General features: G+C 36.9%; 2 protein-coding genes across 2 annotated transcripts; both read left to right on the top strand.

Moving 5' to 3' along the window:
• The first annotated feature begins 1278 nt into the window (after positions 1–1278).
• On the top strand, positions 1279–4754 carry mllt11 (MLLT11 transcription factor 7 cofactor). Its single transcript, XM_008422255.3, has 3 exons — positions 1279–1430; positions 3879–4054; positions 4144–4754. The coding sequence occupies exons 2-3, from the start codon at positions 3890–3892 to the stop codon at positions 4237–4239; spliced, it is 261 nt and encodes an 86-aa protein (XP_008420477.2). The 5' UTR covers positions 1279–1430; positions 3879–3889; the 3' UTR covers positions 4240–4754.
• A 1818-nt stretch (positions 4755–6572) lies between these two features.
• Positions 6573–16772, top strand: gabpb2a (GA binding protein transcription factor subunit beta 2a). The gene is made up of 8 exons (XM_008422256.3): positions 6573–6875; positions 8601–8708; positions 9579–9746; positions 10331–10525; positions 10741–10894; positions 11655–11831; positions 11911–12029; positions 13004–16772. The coding sequence occupies exons 2-8, from the start codon at positions 8601–8603 to the stop codon at positions 13343–13345; spliced, it is 1263 nt and encodes a 420-aa protein (XP_008420478.1). The 5' UTR covers positions 6573–6875; the 3' UTR covers positions 13346–16772.
• The last annotated feature ends 1264 nt before the right edge of the window (positions 16773–18036 follow it).

Here is an 18036-nt window from a genome sequence, read left to right as displayed (position 1 = left end):
AAATCCGCCCTCTTTTTTCACTGAAGACCTTCATTTTTCTCTTTTCTCCTCCCTTTTTACTGCTTCTGAACGGCCGAACAGCGCCTCCTTCTGGCGTTAGACAGTCATCTGAGTACAACACGCAAAAAGACAGTTAACCTCTTTTTGGGCGTAACCTGCGAGGGAGATTATAGATGAAATGGAAAGGTTCATTTCTACCAAAACATTTTGAGACTGAGCTCAGAAATTTTAAGGAAATATCTGAGTCTGAAAAGTGGAAAATCTACCAGTAAAAACATCAGAAATTTTGAAATTAATATCAACATTTGCTAGGAAAAACTGACATTTTGAGATTAAGAAAAAATAAGAACATTTTAAAATTTTGCTGGGGGTGAAAAATCTAAATTATTGAGATTCATCTCAGACATTTTCTTGAAAAAGTTAGAAATTTCTGAGTTTGAAAAGTTCAACGTTTGCCAGAAAAATCTGAGAAATTTTCCAGAAAAAACCCAAGAAAATTTCTGAATTTGAAAATTTGATAGAAAAACCAAAATAATATTGAGATTAATCTTCAAATTTTCAGAAATTTCTTAGCATGAAAAGTGAAAAATGTGCTAAAAGATTTTCAGAAATTTTGAGATTAATATGAGAAACTTTCTAGAAAAAACAAGGTAATTTCTGAGTTTGAAAAGAGGAACGTTGTCTAGAAAATATAAGAACATTTCTGAATCTGAAATTTGATAGAAAAAAAACCCCAAGGTATTTTTACGAGTTTCAAAAGCCGGAGATTTTCCATTTTTTCAGAGAATAGAATAGAACAGCTGTTTATTTGTTTAGCCAACCGCGCCTTCATCCAGCTCTTCTTGCTTCTTGAGCAACATAAAATAAATAAACTAATGAGTTAATTTAGTTAATATTAGAATTTTAACCTCGTTATGTGGCCACATGGTGCACACATGTAAATAGGTTCGTGCGGGTACCAGCGTGCGCTCATTACCAAACCCAGAAGGGACAAGGGTGTCAAGAAATTGGATGGATGGATGGATGGATGGATGGATGGATGGATGGATGGATGGATGGATATTTTCATGGAATAATTGCACTTAATTTACACTAACAGTACATTTAATTTGTATTAAGATCTATTTTTCTTGCTATGTGGATGGAAACTAAAACATCAGCAACACCTAAAAACTGCAGCCATATCACTTTTCAAAAGGCTAGGTAATATTTGCGGCTCTAAATCCGTTTTATTTGGCTGGACTGATGGGGTAAAGGGTCTTCCTCTCTTATTTTGAAGTGCTCAACCGGAAGTTCTTCTGTATAAAACTCCTAACCTGACGCTGAGCTCATTAAAGCTGCGGCAGAACCTCAGCGGCACCACCTGACCCACCGGCTACAAAAAGAAACCAGCGGAACAAAAGGAGAGGGAAGCATCCTGGTACAAACAGGTAGAAAAATATTTACCTGCTCTGCTGATTAAGAATTTTATTTAGTATTTATCCCTGTTTCTTTTTAATATTCGCCGCATCATGAGGTTAATCTAAAAATAAAATTACGCTTCTAAAATAAGGAGCTACACACTCTATTCAGTCTAGTTTTGATTTATTTAGTGAAACCTGTTTTGATTTGTTTATTATTTTATGGACCGAGTCGTGATTTCTGCGCCGGCCAACGCCTCAATCTGCGGCTGATCCTCCACCGCCACCAAAAACCAATAATCAATATCTCCAACAACCGATACAGGCTGCAGATTTTAACCCGCTTTGTCTTTGTTTATTTGACGCCGTGCAGCCTGGAGGTTTTTGTCGGTGCTGATATGAATGAGCTGACGCACGCAGGACGCGTTTCCAGGAATAAAACCAGCCTGAAATAAAACCCGCAGAAATCTGAGCGGCATTTCCGTCTGCGGTGACCCCGTTTTTCATGTCGGTGTCAGGAATAATCCGCATCTGTTTGACAGAATAGAGGATGACTGATGCAGAACCACACCCGGCTAACAATAATCACCTCCATCATCTTCTAATTTAGCTCCATAAACGGGAGCGTCCATTTTGGTCTTATTTGGTCTCTGTGATGCTGCGGCTTCACAAATGTATTCTAGTTTACTTTAAATGTACTGCACTGTTGTGTTTTTTTTATTGCTAATAAATGTATCAATAAAATAAAAACACGGCCGGGTTATGTAGTATTGGTTTTTATGCCACGATTTTACAAAATAAACAGCATAGCAAGTTACTAGTGCTGATTTGTGAGCTGCGGAGTTGATGACATCACAAGAGGTAAACGAATCAAGCTGCCGGAGAGTTTTTGAAGCATCTTTGTTGCGTTTGAGTTACCAGGGATTCAGCTGTTTGACCTGGTTAAAGTTGCAATACGTACCTTTTATAAAATGTTTTTTTTCTTTGAAATATTTGTTGAAATATCAACAAATATTGTTATTTCATGTCACTCTGTTGTGAGATAATTAACTTGTGAACAGATCGATCTGTCTTTATTACACTGTAAATAAGACAAACGCAACATTAAAGTAACTTTTCAGCAAGAAATCTGAAGTTGATTTAGGTCAATTCCTTAATATTTATGGAAAAGTATTAGTTCCACTGGCAAGTTACTCCACTCATTTCACAATCAACGGGCACTGTGGCGTTACCTAGCAACCCCAGCCCGTCACCTAGCAACCAGTTCTAGTTCCACTACAGATTATTTCACTTGTAACAATATCAGTGAAACTATTACTTTTTAAAATCAAAATTAAGGAATTATTGACTTAAAACAGCTCCTATATTTAGCTTAAAAGTTACTTGTAAGTTACTAACTTACAAGTAACTAACTTATTTCAAGGGAACTAAGATTTTTGTATTAGAAACTAGACCAAAACACTGCAAAAAATAAGTTTGTATTTTGACGTGTTCAACTAAAAATGCACAATAATTTTGCTTTGTGTTCTTTTCTTTTTAACAAATTAACTAATATTTTAAGTAAAAGGTTTGAAAAAGGGACTGAAAGTTGCACAGTTTCTTAACTCTTAACTCGTTGGTCAAGATGTCAACTTTAGATTATTCAGCAACTAAATTGACTCTTAACTTGTCTATGTTTGAGTAAAATATTACTTTAGATTTACTATGGCTAAAATGAGAAAAACAATTGCTTTGTGCAGAATAGTTTCTATTTAAGATGTACATCTGTTATTGAAAATTACATACAAAGAAAAACAAAAAGTCTTCGTCTGCATCAGCTCCATTTGCTGGAGTAAAACTGAAGAGGTGGTGAAAGTAGCACTACTTCAACATATTTCTACTGAAATTAAAGTAAAATGCCGTGGTCCAAAAAATTACTCGAGTCGGAGTAAAAAAGTATTTGGTAAAAAGTTTGCTCAAATACTGAGTAACTGATCAAATTATTAATCATTTAATATTTAAAAGTTACATCATTAAATGGACCAAAATATGGAGTAAAGTGGAAATTTTGGCATTTTAAAAATGAAAATGACAATAATTCATATAAGCAGCCAGAAAATGACAAAAACAGACTAAATAATATTTTTACAAATCGGTTTCTTTCAATAAACAACTTATGAAACTTTAACAAAACCTGCAGGTGTGTGTCTGAGTCTGGTGAATCTTGGGTTAAAACATGTTTGTCTTTCAATCAGTGGCAAGAAAATCCAGAAATTTTACTCTAATAAGAGTAAGAAGTACAGCGTGCTAAAAATATTCCTAAACATAAATTTTTACAAAAAGTTACTGAAGTAAATCTAACCAGGTTCTATCCAACTCTGCTAATCTGCGTCCAGGGCCCACACGGAACTGCTGCATGCGCCACACATGGCCCCTGGGCCTCACTTTGGACAGCGCTGCGTGTCTGTTCATGTTTATTTTAAACGTTTTTGTTTACAGACTGCGACAGGATGGAGAAATCCAGCAGCCAGTACGACTCGTTCCTCTTCTGGAGGCAGCCGATCCCGACCCTCAACCTGTCGGAGTTGGAGGATCTGGGTTTCGCCGTCGGCGATCCGATCAGCAGCAGCAAGGCGAAGGATAAGACGTCCCAGCTGCGCGGACAGGACGACGAGGCGAGCTGATAGTTTGCAAACCGTTTCTGAGTTCATTGGGTCGTCCTGTCCCAGAACCTGCAGCATCTTTACGCTTGTTTTCCCTGCAGGACGAGGAGTTGTCCGAGTTTTCCTCCTTTAATTACTGGAGAGCTCCCATCGCTGATGTGGACGCTCTGCTGGCTGACCTGAACCTGCTGCCCTGAACCCACCAGAACCTGAACCCGGATCAGCCCGACTTCATCCAGAACCGTCACTAATCTGAGACTAGACCTCCTAATTCTGCAACCAGACTAAAGTTCACCTGATTATCTAAGGTTATTTATTTACATCTCAGTTTGTTCAAGTTTAATTATTTGGATTTCACAAACTGCAACACTTAGAAACACCTCATATATTTTGCATAATCAAAAATAAATGAGTTTATTTTAATCTATCTGCACATTTTGGCTGCAGGATCAAACGACTTCCTGTCCCATTTAGTCTGATTCATCTGGTATGAAATAAGACTTTAATAATTTAACATCCTGCAGTTTGATTTTTGTTTTACGAGTTAACATTTGTGCCTTTTGTCATTTTCTTAGGATCCGCTGTACTAACAGCTAATTCTTCATGTTTTTATTTATTTATTTATGCATGTATTTATTTATTTTTGTCACTTGCTGTTGAGCAAAACTGAAACTTCAGAACAGACCAGAAATAAAAGGCTCCTTTTTTTTAAGAGTCCAGTCTGATTTATTTAAAATGTATCAATCCCCCCACAAAAAAATTGAATCTGAGTAAAATATTAAGATAATTAAAAAAACTTATCCAGTATATTTGGAGTAAGTTTAGACTAAGGCACCATGAAAACTGAATCAAAACAAAATCCAGACAGTCACACAGTGTGTTCTAATAAGTTGTATTTTATTGCATTAAACAAGTATTTTAAAGCAATAAAAAAACAACAAAACTTAATATATAATACAACAACATTTGTTTACTTTTACATGACATGGAGGAGCGGGAAGGCATTTGAGTAAAAAAAAAACATTGTATAATTTTATAAACTAATCACATTTCTCCCAAGATTCAAATAAATTATCAGCAGAAAATAAGCTAAAGTAAAAAAAAAATTGTGTTTTCACACCTTAAAGAAAAATCCAGTTGTATATTATTTCTACTGTTTGAAACGTGAACGATACGTGGATTATTGAAGCAGGTAGCATGGAGCCACGCAGATGGTCAGTAAACAATCTTAAAACAGAACTAGCTAGATCTCTTTTTGTTTGCTTTTGATACAGTTTAAAATATAGCTTTTAAATAAAAATACACAAAAACGTAACATATTTGCCTTTCAAGTTTAAAAACCGATAACACTCACTTTGCAAATTGTCTAAACCACGTAGTTTCCACGTTTAAAAATGTGTTTATTTTTGGGAGTTGAGCTAAATTTTTTATTAAATTCAGCTCTGCGGTAAATTCAAGTCTGACATTTTTTAAATAGTGTCTCAGAAGGGACAGGAGAGCTCTTAACCCCCCCGCCCCCCTGTTCTGGGATCAGCATGTTTTCTGGCTTCGCGTGAGTCTCAGCGTTATACACGCTGCAGTAAACTGATCTCTGGTCTGTTCTGGTTCGCGCTGGCTAAGCCCCGCCCACAGGGAGGTTAACGTATTATGGCTTCCACCTCCGGTGTCGCGCCGACGCCATATTTGTATCAGACAAAACACAATAATCAAGAGTTTTTAAACGGCTCATCGGCGGGTGAATCCCTGCCAGACGATCACACACCCCTGTTGAAATACGGTTACAGGGTTTACCGGGTAGCAAAAGAGGCAAAAACCAGCCGAAATCTAACTTTTTAACCATTGAACGCTTACGGGCTAACTGCTAACATAGTTATCTGGTAAACAGCAGAATGAAAAAAGTACGCATTTCCTGCCACAACTTTCAAAATAAAATGGGGGCGGTGATAAACTGGTATTTTGGTGAAATACTTCAGCGTATTTTGACTCACAAAAAATGATCTACACTTTAAGGCTTTAATTTTTATACCGTATCTTTTTATATATTGGAAGAATATTTACTTTAAAAGTGGTTAAATATATATAAAAAAATACTTATAACATGTAAAATGCAAAAAGTCAGTGGGCAGTTATGTTAATTTTTCTAATTATTTTTGATAAAAAGTTTCTAGTCAGTGTTGTGCCATATTTTTTATATTGTTTAGTCTGATGCAACTAAAACTGAATATAATATAACTTTTTAATATTTCTGTACAAAATAAAATCTACAAAGAATTGGTCAAATATTTTAGTGGTATCCATGGCACAGGTTGTGATCCAATATAGTGTGCAGCTCTGAATTTAACACGATACATCTTAGTAGAACTTTAAAGCTGAAATGACAAAGTATTTCTGGTATTCTTCTAATTTATATGAAATATTTTGACAAGAGTTCAAATATTTGACCATTTTAAAATCTAACGGAATCGCATAAATTGGAAGACGAGATAAAAGCTGCATTTTCGTGACATTTAATTTTCTTAAATTGAAATAACGAGAACTATTCTTATTTTGAAGGCTCAATATCAACTTCCGGCTGCGTAACTGCTACCGATTGCTAACTTTCAGCAGTAAACAAGCTCTGAGGACTACGACAAGCTACAGAGGTCCCAAATGCCCGTTTTTAGAGAATTTTGAAACAGATTCCTCGCATATCTGGCCCATGCTACGTCTCGGAGAACCATAAAAAATCGCACAAATCCTCTTCACGCGGCGGGGTTTGCGCTTCTTAGCCGGCTAGCTTGCTAACATTAGCAGAGAGGAGCAGCCTGGTTGGACCCGAACAAACCTGAACGCGGTAAGTAGCGCTCTGCCGTCCTACGCCAGGAGAAGACTCATATTTTCCGAGCTTTCTTATATTTAAAGATTACAGAAATAACCACAAAAGGTGGAACAATATCATCATACACTCCTCCGGTAAGCGCTTTGGCGGTGCACGCTTGCAGAATGCAACTTAACCGGATGTGGAAGTAGTTTTTTCTCCGTGTGTAAAATAGGAAATTTCTGTGTGACTTCCCCCGGAAAACCAACAACTTAATATCAAACAGTTTCCTGTCGGTGCTTCTGTTTATTTCTCGGTAGCACCGACGGAGATGTTTATATGTAGAATGCCGTAGAAAGCAGCTTAGATGGGGGGACGGGGGTACGTGGCACATGGCGGTCTATTTTCTGGCCGTGAAGGCGCGTAAAATGGCTCCTCGGCCCCGGAGACAGAGTCTCGTCCCGCTCCGCTGTTTCGCAATAACAAATACTGTTTGTTCGCAGGAGTTCCATTATCGGACGGGACTTTTAACAGTTACAAAAATATTAAATTATCATTATAAACTCACAGAAGGTCCTCAAACTAATAACTCGTTTTACAAAATGGTCCCACTTTGATTCTTAAGGTGTTGTTTCTGTATAGTTTTAGCAAAAAGGAAGGTAATAGGCTAATGCTTGAATGCGAGTAATTCCATAATCGGACACATATGATTATGTATGCGTGGTCCTGTTTATAAGACCATAATTTGCTTTTATAAATTTGCTCACGAACCCGAAAAGTTGTTCAATTTTTATTTTTTAAACTAAATTATAGAAACTGCACAAGTTTTTATTTTGTTGTAAATGCAGTTTGTTACTGAAAGGCGGGGTTTTGTCCGATAATGGACACATATTTAGCTTTGAAACCCCGTTACAGTGAATGGAGGGGGAAGCTAACACACCCTTCTTTTTTTAAATAAATTTTTAACTTTTTTTTGTGGAGTGTTTCAATGAAATAAAATTAGGTTAATTATGTTTTGGTGTTTAATAAATAAATCCTCTTAGGCTTAGTTAAATATTCACACCGAACTTAAGGAAGGCATCATTAAAGATTATAAGCTTTCATCAGCATTAAAAGAATATTTTCAGACATAAATAAATCAGTTTATGTGGATAATGTGTGAAACTAAATCCCAAAACATTTGCGAACCATTAAAACCATTGTTGTAACCATTTAAAAACTGATTAGGTTTTACATTTTTGGAAAAAAGCAACTGTTTTTACTTTAATCTATTTCTAAACTGCTCTTAATTCATTTTCCTGTCTTAAAAACTAAATGAGTATCTTTTAATAGAAGTGAGATGTTATAGTTTGGAGTTATTTTTGGTTTTTATTCATGTAGCCATCACTGCCTGTGTTTCATTTTCATGTTTTTAGCCACAACATAAACTGAAAATACAGTTCAATAAATGTTCAATAAATTACATTATTATTGAAAGGTACGCCACAGACTGATGTTTTCAACCCTTTATTTTTGTTAATTATGATGGTTTTCTCCTTACGGCTAATGAAAACACAACATTTAATATTAGATATTACATCAGACCAATAAACTTTGCTAGAAAAATTGTTCAAAAGGCTTTTAATCTGACAAATGAGCCTCATCAGAATTCATTTAGTAATTTACAGAATGTGGCTCATGCTGCTAATCTAAAATCTGTATTTTGGACGAGGATAAGCATTGGAAGTGTTTTTTATGAGCTGCTGCTCTGATGTGTGTTAGATGTCGCTGGTGGATCTGGGGAAGCGGCTGCTGGAAGCAGCAAGGAAAGGAAACGACGACGAGGTCCGAAACCTGATGGCCAACGGAGCGCCGTTCACCACCGACTGGGTGAGACGCCCACAAAACTAATTTACAATAATCTGTTCTACCTCTAAATTATGCAATGACTCGATAAAAGTAAAGCTTTTTTATCATTTTGTCATTTCCAACCACAGACTTTAATGTATTTTATTCAGAGCTGCAACTAACAATTATTTTAGTAATCGATTATTTGGGCAGTTAATCAGATAAAAAAAAAACATTTGGCACATTTTTCATTTAGCCTCTAAGAATTTTTAATACAATATTAGAAATGCATTAAAAATGCAAACAGACAAATAACTCAGTTCCTCTTTTAAATAAGAAAATAAAAACTTTATTGCATAAATGCAATAACGTAGCATTCCTGTAGTGAACGTTTAATCATTTGTAGATTGATTGAATAATTTTTGGATTAACAGATTGACAAAAAGTTTAGGCACCTTTTGTCACTCGATTATCAATTGTAGCAGATTTTTTTAGCTATTTATTTATTTTTAAATCGGTAAACAATTATTTTAGTAATTGGTTAATCACAAATAATTGTTTCAGCCCTAATTTTACTGGAATTTTAAGTCAAACACCAGAAAACTAATTTTTTAAATGTATTTTTTCATATTTTCTGAGGAACCAAATGGAGAAAAGAGTTGAATACTTTGATCTTAATATTAAGAATGTAATACAGAGTTCAGGTTGTTCAAAACAGAAACTTATTAAATTCATTCTGTTCTGTTACAACAACATTTACTTTAATGACTTTTGTCTCTTTTTGTGCTTTTGATCTCACTTTTCCACACCGACCAGCTGAAGCAGCCAGTTTAGTCACTGCGGTGACGTCACAGTTATTTAATCTGCATGTGACTTCTTCGTCTTATTCTTCCTCTTCTTCTTTCTCCACAGTTGGGGACGTCGCCTCTCCACCTGGCCGCCCAGCACGGCCACTACTCCACCGCCGACGTCCTGCTGAGAGCTGGCGTCAGCAGAGACGCCCGAACCAAAGTGGACAGGACCCCACTGCATATGGCAGCTGCTGAGGGACACACAGTCATCGTAGAGCTGCTGATCAGGGTGGGACTTCAGGACCGACTGGCTGCAGTTTGTTTCAGTCGGCCATCTTTTCTTTACCTTTATGACATCACCAAGTGGATTCAAAGACCAGAAAATAGTTGGACAGAATTGTGTTTTTGGACTCTGAGAGTGCGTTTAACGTATATAGACAGAACAGTGGACGGAACAGATAATGCTAAAAATTAAAAAGAATAAACAATAAAATAACGAGTTTATAAGCAATAGATGAACCAATTTATAAACAGTAATTCAACTAGTTTTTAAAAAATGAAACAGCTAGTTTATAAGCAGTAAAGCAATTAAAAACAAACAGTTTGTAAGCAATGAATCTAGTTATATAGTTATGTAAAACCACTAAAACTTTAAAAGTAGTAAATATGAAGTGGAGGACAAGACAAACAATAAAATCTTAAACATGATTGTGAAGTAGTTAAAAAGAGCAAAAGTCTTTAATGATCACATGAAAGTTTGTGTGAAACGACTAAACGTTGCATCAAGACTTTCACTCTTTGCTCTAAATGCAGACGACCAGATAAATTCATGTGAATTAATGTTTTAAATCGTTTTTGGTAAACCTGCTTCAGAGTGGTGCGGACATCAACGCCAAAGACATGCTGAAGATGACGGCCCTCCATTGGGCGGCGCAGCACGGACACCACGGCGTGTGCGACACCCTCATCAAACACGGCGCCGACGTCCACGCGCGCAGCAAATTCGACAAGACGCCGTTCGACATCGCAGCCGACATCCAGAACACGGAGCTGATGCTGATGCTGCAGGTGAGAGGAACTGCGACATCCAGTCAGCTTTGCCTTCTTCTGCCAAATTAAGTTGCTTTTAATTATCACTGCAGCTGCAAAGCATCTTAAACATTTACTCTTTCTGCTGGATGCCGCATCAAAGTGCCAACTTAAGATCTGCACCAACAGAATAATTTTAAATGAATCCACTGTAGGAGCTAATTAGCCAGATGTTTGCTGGTGTCTGCTTACAGGAGAGCATGCAGAACCAGGTTAACATGAACCAGGTGAGCATGAACGTGGAGACGAGCAGCACCACCAACCAACCGCAGTTCATAATCCAGGGAATTCCCGCCATCCCTGGGGGCGTGGTGAATCTGGCGGAGCTGCTGAACAAGGCCAGCGCAGGTGAGAACAGAAACGCCACAGTTCAACGGCGTTTAAATACTCTGACCTGGAGAAGACGAGGAACTGAAGCCTTCTCAGGCCAAGGAGTGAAGTTTGTTACTGTGACATGAAAACATGAGAAAAAGTTTTCATCGGGGGTGTTCAAGGTTTCCTACAGTAGAAAATGTAAAGTACGACACAAAGTATTTGTCTTTGTGTTAGAAGCTTTTATGATTAACAGAACTATAAACTTTTACTGAAATGTCGACTTTGCTGAGCCCAAATCATCTTTCATTTAATTTATTAAACTTGGCTAATTATAGCAGGCGTTTTGAAAGAAAGTGACTGAAATCCTGTTTTTAATCAATTTATTTAATTAAGTTAAGAACAAACTGAAAACTAGATTTTTAATACAGAAATGTGCTAAATCTTTGTTAGATTTTTGTCTCATATATCAATATATTATTTTATATTTAGTCTAGATTTATGTGTATTTTATTATTTATCTGTACCAGTAACGCTTGTATTTTGTGTTTTTCAGTATTTTTTTATACGTACTCATTGTACATTGTTGCCTTTGTGCAATGACAATAACTAGTAAAATCTATTTCGTGCAGGAAAAAATTCGGGCTACTTTATTTGCTTGATGTAAATTTTTAGAAATATTTTCTTGACCTTTTGATTTAAAGTTTCAAATGTATAAATATTTATTTCAGCTGGTTGTAATGTCGGGGCCTCCAGCTGAAGCGATTTCTCTCTCTGAAATGTTTTTGCTCTGCAGGAGAGTCGGAGGAGGCGATGGCAGCTAGCGCTCTGGACTCCAACATCCAGCATGCCGCGGTGGTGAATGAGAGTGGTCAGCGGGTCATCACAATCGTAACGGACCAACATGGCAACCTTCAGACCACGGGGGGGATGTCCCAGCCCTTCTTTGTCACGATGCAGCACGGACAGCAGAGTAAGTCCCAGGCTGAGGGCTGGAGGCTGCAGGACGGTTTGTGTGCCGATAATTATTGGTTTGTTCTTTTTTCTGTCAGTGCTCGCAGTGCCGGCCAACACGGTGACGGAGGAGGTGGTAACAGAGGAGCCGCAGCCTCCACCCTCCAGGAAGAGGAAGCTGGAGGTGACCAACAATCACAACGACACAGGAGAGACTGTGAGTACTTCCTGTTTACGTAGCTGAATTACATTTAACACAGGGTTATTGCAAAGTAAAAGACATTTATTTACACTCACATCTGTCTGTTTGAGGTGATCTAATTTAATTGAGTGATCAAAATGTCCCTCCAGATATTTTATTGTAAAGCAGGGAATTCTGGGTAAATACAATAAAAACTAACGCAAGCGTCTAGGGCAGTGGTTCTTAACCTTTTTTGAGGTACCGAACCCCCCAGTTTCATATGCGCATTCACCGAACCCTTCTTCTTATCTCCCCCCCCCCCCCCCCCACAACATACTTTGCGGTATTCTGATTTAGTAATGTAATTATATTAGCTGTGTTACCACCCCCTCGCCACTAGAGGCAGTAGCAACCCCAAAAAGATCCGACTAAGGAGTAGATTTAGACTATAGAATTTGGTAAAAAGAGTGGAACTCCTTCAATCAGGGCTCCTCCGCAGCTCTGATTGGCTAAGCAATGTAACGTGATCCTCTGCAGAAGAAGGAAGTTGAGTTCTTGTCTTCTTCAGAGGTTTTCATGCCGTTTCCTTCAGTAGCTCTTGGTACAGCTCCCCCACAGGAGAGGAGGGGGGAACAGGTTCTTGTAATTAATTTGGCTCTCTACTGAACTATCAGGTGTAAAAACTTCCTTAATCTAATAAACAAGATTCATCTGGATGTGTGTTATTTAAATTATGTTCAATAAAAAATTCTAATTGGATCACGAGCTGCTAAATTGAATATTTCAGTTATGAATAAATGCATTTTGGAGATATTAAAGGCTAAATCAAACTTGCCCAAGTACAGCACCATGTGGAACACCAGAACTGACTGACTGGTGAATGTGGAGAAATTAAAAAAGAAACGGAAAACAAACTTTGGATTATCTGGTTCTGATGGGATTTACTGGTTGGTTCGGTTCTCTATTTTGTCTGTTTTCATTGTAAACGTTTCTTCTTCTTCGCTCTTCAGGAGCTGCTGCAGAGACAGCTGCAGGAAGCTAACAGGAAGGCTCAGGAGTACCGGCAGCAGCTCCTCCGTAAGGAGCAGGAAGCCGAGGAGTACCGCATGAAGCTGGAGGCCATGGCCCAGAGTCAGGCCAACACCAGCAACGGCAACGCCGCGGCCGGCGCCAACGCTGCCAGCCCGGAGGAGGTGGTGGGAGGGGAGGACGAGGAGGAGGGCGCCGTCGGCGTAGTGGAGGAGGAGGGAGAGATGGTGGTACTGCAGGAAGGGGGAATCATCATGGAAGGGGAGGAAGGTCAGGTGACGCTGGTGGAGACGGGCGGCGAGGCGACGCAGGTCAGCTCCTAACGCAGGAGGAGACGCATCGTAACAGGAGGCGGCTGATTGGACTCATTTAACTGAGACGGAGGGAAGCAGCTGACTCACTACAGGAAATACAGAGCATCCGAGTCAAGATGGATTCCTTACAGAGAGACGGACCGGCCAGGAAAGTCCAGCTCTGCTTCATCTTAAGCCCCAGAATGACCGGATGCTGACAGATCAGCTGACCGTCGCTTCGATGCAATCCAACAGAAAGGGAAAAGATGCATGAGCTGACATGGACCTTCATGTCGCGTTTGCTTTACGTTGTCATCCGTCTGCGAAGTTCAGTGTGAGGAAATGTGGGAGCGATTCGGCATGGAGGCGAACGTTTCTGTTCCTGATAGAACTACATCCCTCTTCCCTATTCGAAATGTGACTCAACAGAAACTTAGACCTTCAGTTTGGCCTAATTCAAGTTTGAACATCGGAGAATCAGAGCCACGCTAGGAAATAAAAATATATAAAATCACAAGATTAAAGTCAAAACATTATGTGAATAAAGCTGAAATAATACAACTGTCATAATATAAGATTAAACTCATATGACAAGAATAAAGTCAAAATTATACAAAAATAAATGTGAAATAATACAGGAATAAAGATGAAATAATATGAGAAAGTTGTACAGGAATAGATTTAAAATCACCTGAGAATAAAGTCTAAATAATAAAAGTATAAAGTCATATTACCATTTTATTGTGGTAATATGACTTTATTGTCATGATTTAGAATTTATCCTCATATTATTTTGATTTAGTTCTTGTAATAATATGAATTGTTCTCATATTAGGACTTTATTCTCATATTATTTTGACTTAATTCATGTAGTATAATTTCATTCTTGGACCATTAAGACTTTGATCTTGTAATTTTATGACTATCCTTTTCTTTCAACTCTATGCTCTTGTTATTTTGACTTTATTCTCCTTATCCTATGATTTTATACTCGTAATTTTAATTTTTATTATAATTTCTTAACGTGGCCCTAATACTCTCTAAGTATGTCTTCTTTTTGAAGGCCAATAACTATTCCATCAGACCCTTTTGTTTTTGTTTTTTTTCTAAAACATGTATTATGTTCTGTTTTTGTCGTTTAATTTAGTGAATCCCAAAGTTAGCTGACCTGGTGTGGCCATAACTGAGCGATTATCGAGACACTGCAGTGATTCCTTGTAATGTGATCTTCATGTTTGGTGCATTTGGAGGGGATTTCATCATATTCAACATGAAATTCAGATCTGTCATCACCGCAAAAACACAAAATCTTACCAGGTAGTTTTAGTTTTGGTCTAGTTTCTTGTGTTAGTTTTGTTTTGAAACTAAACAAAACTAACTTTTAAATAACTTTTTAAAAAAGATTTAAGAGCTGGTTTGATATTGATGAAAAATACAAGTTTCACTAGCAGATTATTTTACTTTTAACATGGAAAAATATCCTGTTATAAGTGAAATAATCTGCCGGTGGAACTAAAACTGGTTGCTAAGTAACGGGCTGGGCTGGGCTAAGGTTGCTAGGTAACGGCTTTAGTCCCTCTTGCCCGTGGAACTAGAACATTTTCATCAATAAAAAGTAATAAAAAGGGATTACTGACTTAAAACAAGCTACTAAGTTTTGCTGAAAAGTTACTTGTAACTTAATTTTGTCTTATTTCAAGTGTTCCAAGATATTTGCACCAGAAACTAGACCAAAACTACTTGGTAAGATTTTTATGTTTTTGCCATGATTGAACCCATTATATTGCAATATTAAATTATTTAATACCATACTAACTTAGCAGTTACACAGATATTTTATTACATGTTTATCCTAACAGAAAACCCACTCAGACAGTTAAAACATTTTAATTAAACCTCGAGTTATTCAGTCGTCTTCTGTGCAGTAGACCAACAAACTGTCAAAAGGTTAGCCCTAAACTGTTGTGTATATTAAAGGTGAACCCAGATCAACTGTTACAGGCAGTAAAGGAGAAGGTTTTCCCTCGAGAAGCTGAAAAATACTTGATGTCTTCCTTTTGTCCGTGCATTCTCCACCTAATCTTTGATCTTCATCCAATTCTGCAGCGTTGTCTGCGGTTCTGGTTTGGAACCAGCTCTGTGACAAACAGCAGCACAGTGTTTCTGAAGGCCTGATGCATGAATGTTTGAGGCTTCAGGAGGGTCTGGATGTTGGCTCTAAGCTTGATTACACTGCAAAAACACAAAATCCTACCAACTAAGTTTGGTCTAGTTTCTAGTCCAAACATCCAAGTACACTTTAAAGAAGGAAAATGTAATGTTTGAGCAAAATATTGATTAATAAAAGTACTAGTTCAATTGGCAGATTATTTCATTTATATTAAGATACTTTTCTTATAAATGAAATAATTTGCCAGTGGAATTGGTTCTTTTTCATCTATATTAATTAATTGTATCTTGCTGAAAAGTTATTTGTAATTTTGTTTTGTTTTATTTCAAGTCTTCTGGAATATATACACTAAAACAGATACAGATACTTATGATTTTGTGTTTTTGCAGTATGATTTGTGGTTTGTGTTGAAACTCGTTGTTTTGTTGTGATTTTTATCAAAATGGTTGACGTTAGAGATGCACTGATCAGGCTCTCCCTTGCTATTTCAGGTTCAGATTTTGACCAATTTCTCTTTTTTTTTGACTCATACAAGTGAAAATGTGTAATTTAATTATTGCTAAACTGCAAATGACATGTTTGTGGTTAATCATTTCTCAACCAAAAAATGGTTCTACAATTTGATGTAAAGAATAGAACAGATCTGCTGATCAGAGCTTATTGAGGAGATATTGGCTGATTCCAACTCGATCGGTGCGTCTCTGTGAAATCTGTATAAGGGCATCAACTTTCTCATCTCAGTTAAGTTTACAGATGGTTACCACCACAAACTGAAGCAGAACAACCTGTTTACAACTTTACGGTTTGTAAAAAAACAAGTTGTGGAACAATCCTGCAGTAAAATGAAGTACTACTAACCTCATTTAGGACTGTTTTGGCTTTTTCTTGCAAAAAAACTGAATTTTCTCTCAATCAGTTAGTAAAAACTCAATAAATGAAATTCATGCGCACCTACAGGAACCTTTTGAACATGAAGGAGTTTACAGTTATGTTGGATTTGAATCCCCTGAAGCCAAACACATGTTGGTCCGGTTCGTGTTGCTGAACTTCACTGTACTCGGATCGATCACATGTATTCTCTCAGCTGCCTGCCACCCCCCACTTCTCCTTCAACCTGAGACCAGCTGTTTGTGTTAGTTATTTTTATAAGCTTTGCAAAACCAACCCTTTTCTATGTACATACAAAGTTGTATTTTTTTAACTTTACCTACTGGCTTCTCTGACATTGATGATGATGATGATGGCTGCCTGCAATTAAATATAAACTTCTTTTTTGTTTTTGAAGAACGTCTTTGTTGTGTCTTTGAGATTTCAAAGCGATGATGACCATACATAGTTTGCTTCATTTATTTATGAGCTCTCTATAGTGTTTGGAGCACAGCGTAGCTCTGTAGTTTAGCGTTGGTCATGATATTTTTGTAAAAAAAAAAAATTGTATTTGTAAATAAGTTTGGTTTTTTTTTTAACTAATCTTCATTTTATTATGTTCTTTTTCAATAAACTTTGTGACATTTAAAGCAACACAATATATGGCAAGATAATTTATTGGAAAAAATCTTAATAAAATCCTAATGTAGGTTGCATGTATATTGAAATTTAATGTTGGTAGAGTTCCCCTGATTTTTGTTTAATTAATATTTATTATCTTTGAAGTAGAAACAGTCCCACAGCATCACAGATCCTCTACCATACCTAACAGTGATTTTCAACATATTTACCAATTATTTTAACCCACAGCCACTTTAATTTTTATGCCAGAAATCCAATTATTATGGTATTTGAGAAAAGTCCCATATCAAAATCTATGTTTGTTTGTGATGAAGGGACAGAAAAGGCTTCTTTTTTTACCATTAATCCCAAACAATACTTTGGTAAGTAAAGGTTTTCTAATAGACTGATCCTGAGAGGTTACTACAGCATGCCTATAAGTTTTTTTTTGGTTTTGTTTTTTTTAAACTTCCTTACCACCATTGTCTCTGTGAGTGGTGGTAAGATAAAAATAGGTTCTCATCCAGCCTAGTGGCCAGTTGTCATGTCACATTTATAATACAGGGAAAAAGAAAGTCATGGATTACTAGGAGTTACTCTTATAAGTATCTATGAACTGATCAATTTAAAAAAAAAAAGGTATGTTAGAGGAAAAACCTCCATATACATCAATTATAATGGGATTGTTTGTGGCACCAACTATTGAGCTACTCAGTAATGTGATAAAATATTTTCTTTTAAAAATATATATTTTGGAGATATTCCTACATATCCAATACATATATATATATTTGTGATAATATATTAATAAAATATATATTTAAAAAACACATTCTGCAAAAATGTTGGTAAAAATTACATTAATATTTTTAATTGATTGATTAGATCAACAACCCCGACAAATTTAAAAATGTCACCCGCATCCAATACTACAACTCCTACGCCTTTTAAGCCATCCAGATAGAGGATTATTATACCGATGATCGTGATTGACGTCTCTGTCGACCAATCAGAAGAGAGGAAAACAGGGACGGCCAACCCCGTTCTTTCGGTGGGCGGGGGT

This window comes from Poecilia reticulata, chromosome 11 (genome assembly GCF_904066995.2).
Source record: "Poecilia reticulata chromosome 11, P_reticulata-male-v2, whole genome shotgun sequence".
In the NCBI taxonomy this organism is placed as follows: Eukaryota; Metazoa; Chordata; class Actinopteri; order Cyprinodontiformes; family Poeciliidae; genus Poecilia; species Poecilia reticulata.
The sequence above is the reverse complement of the archived record's forward strand: the minus strand, read 5'-3'. Positions and strand labels throughout refer to the sequence as shown.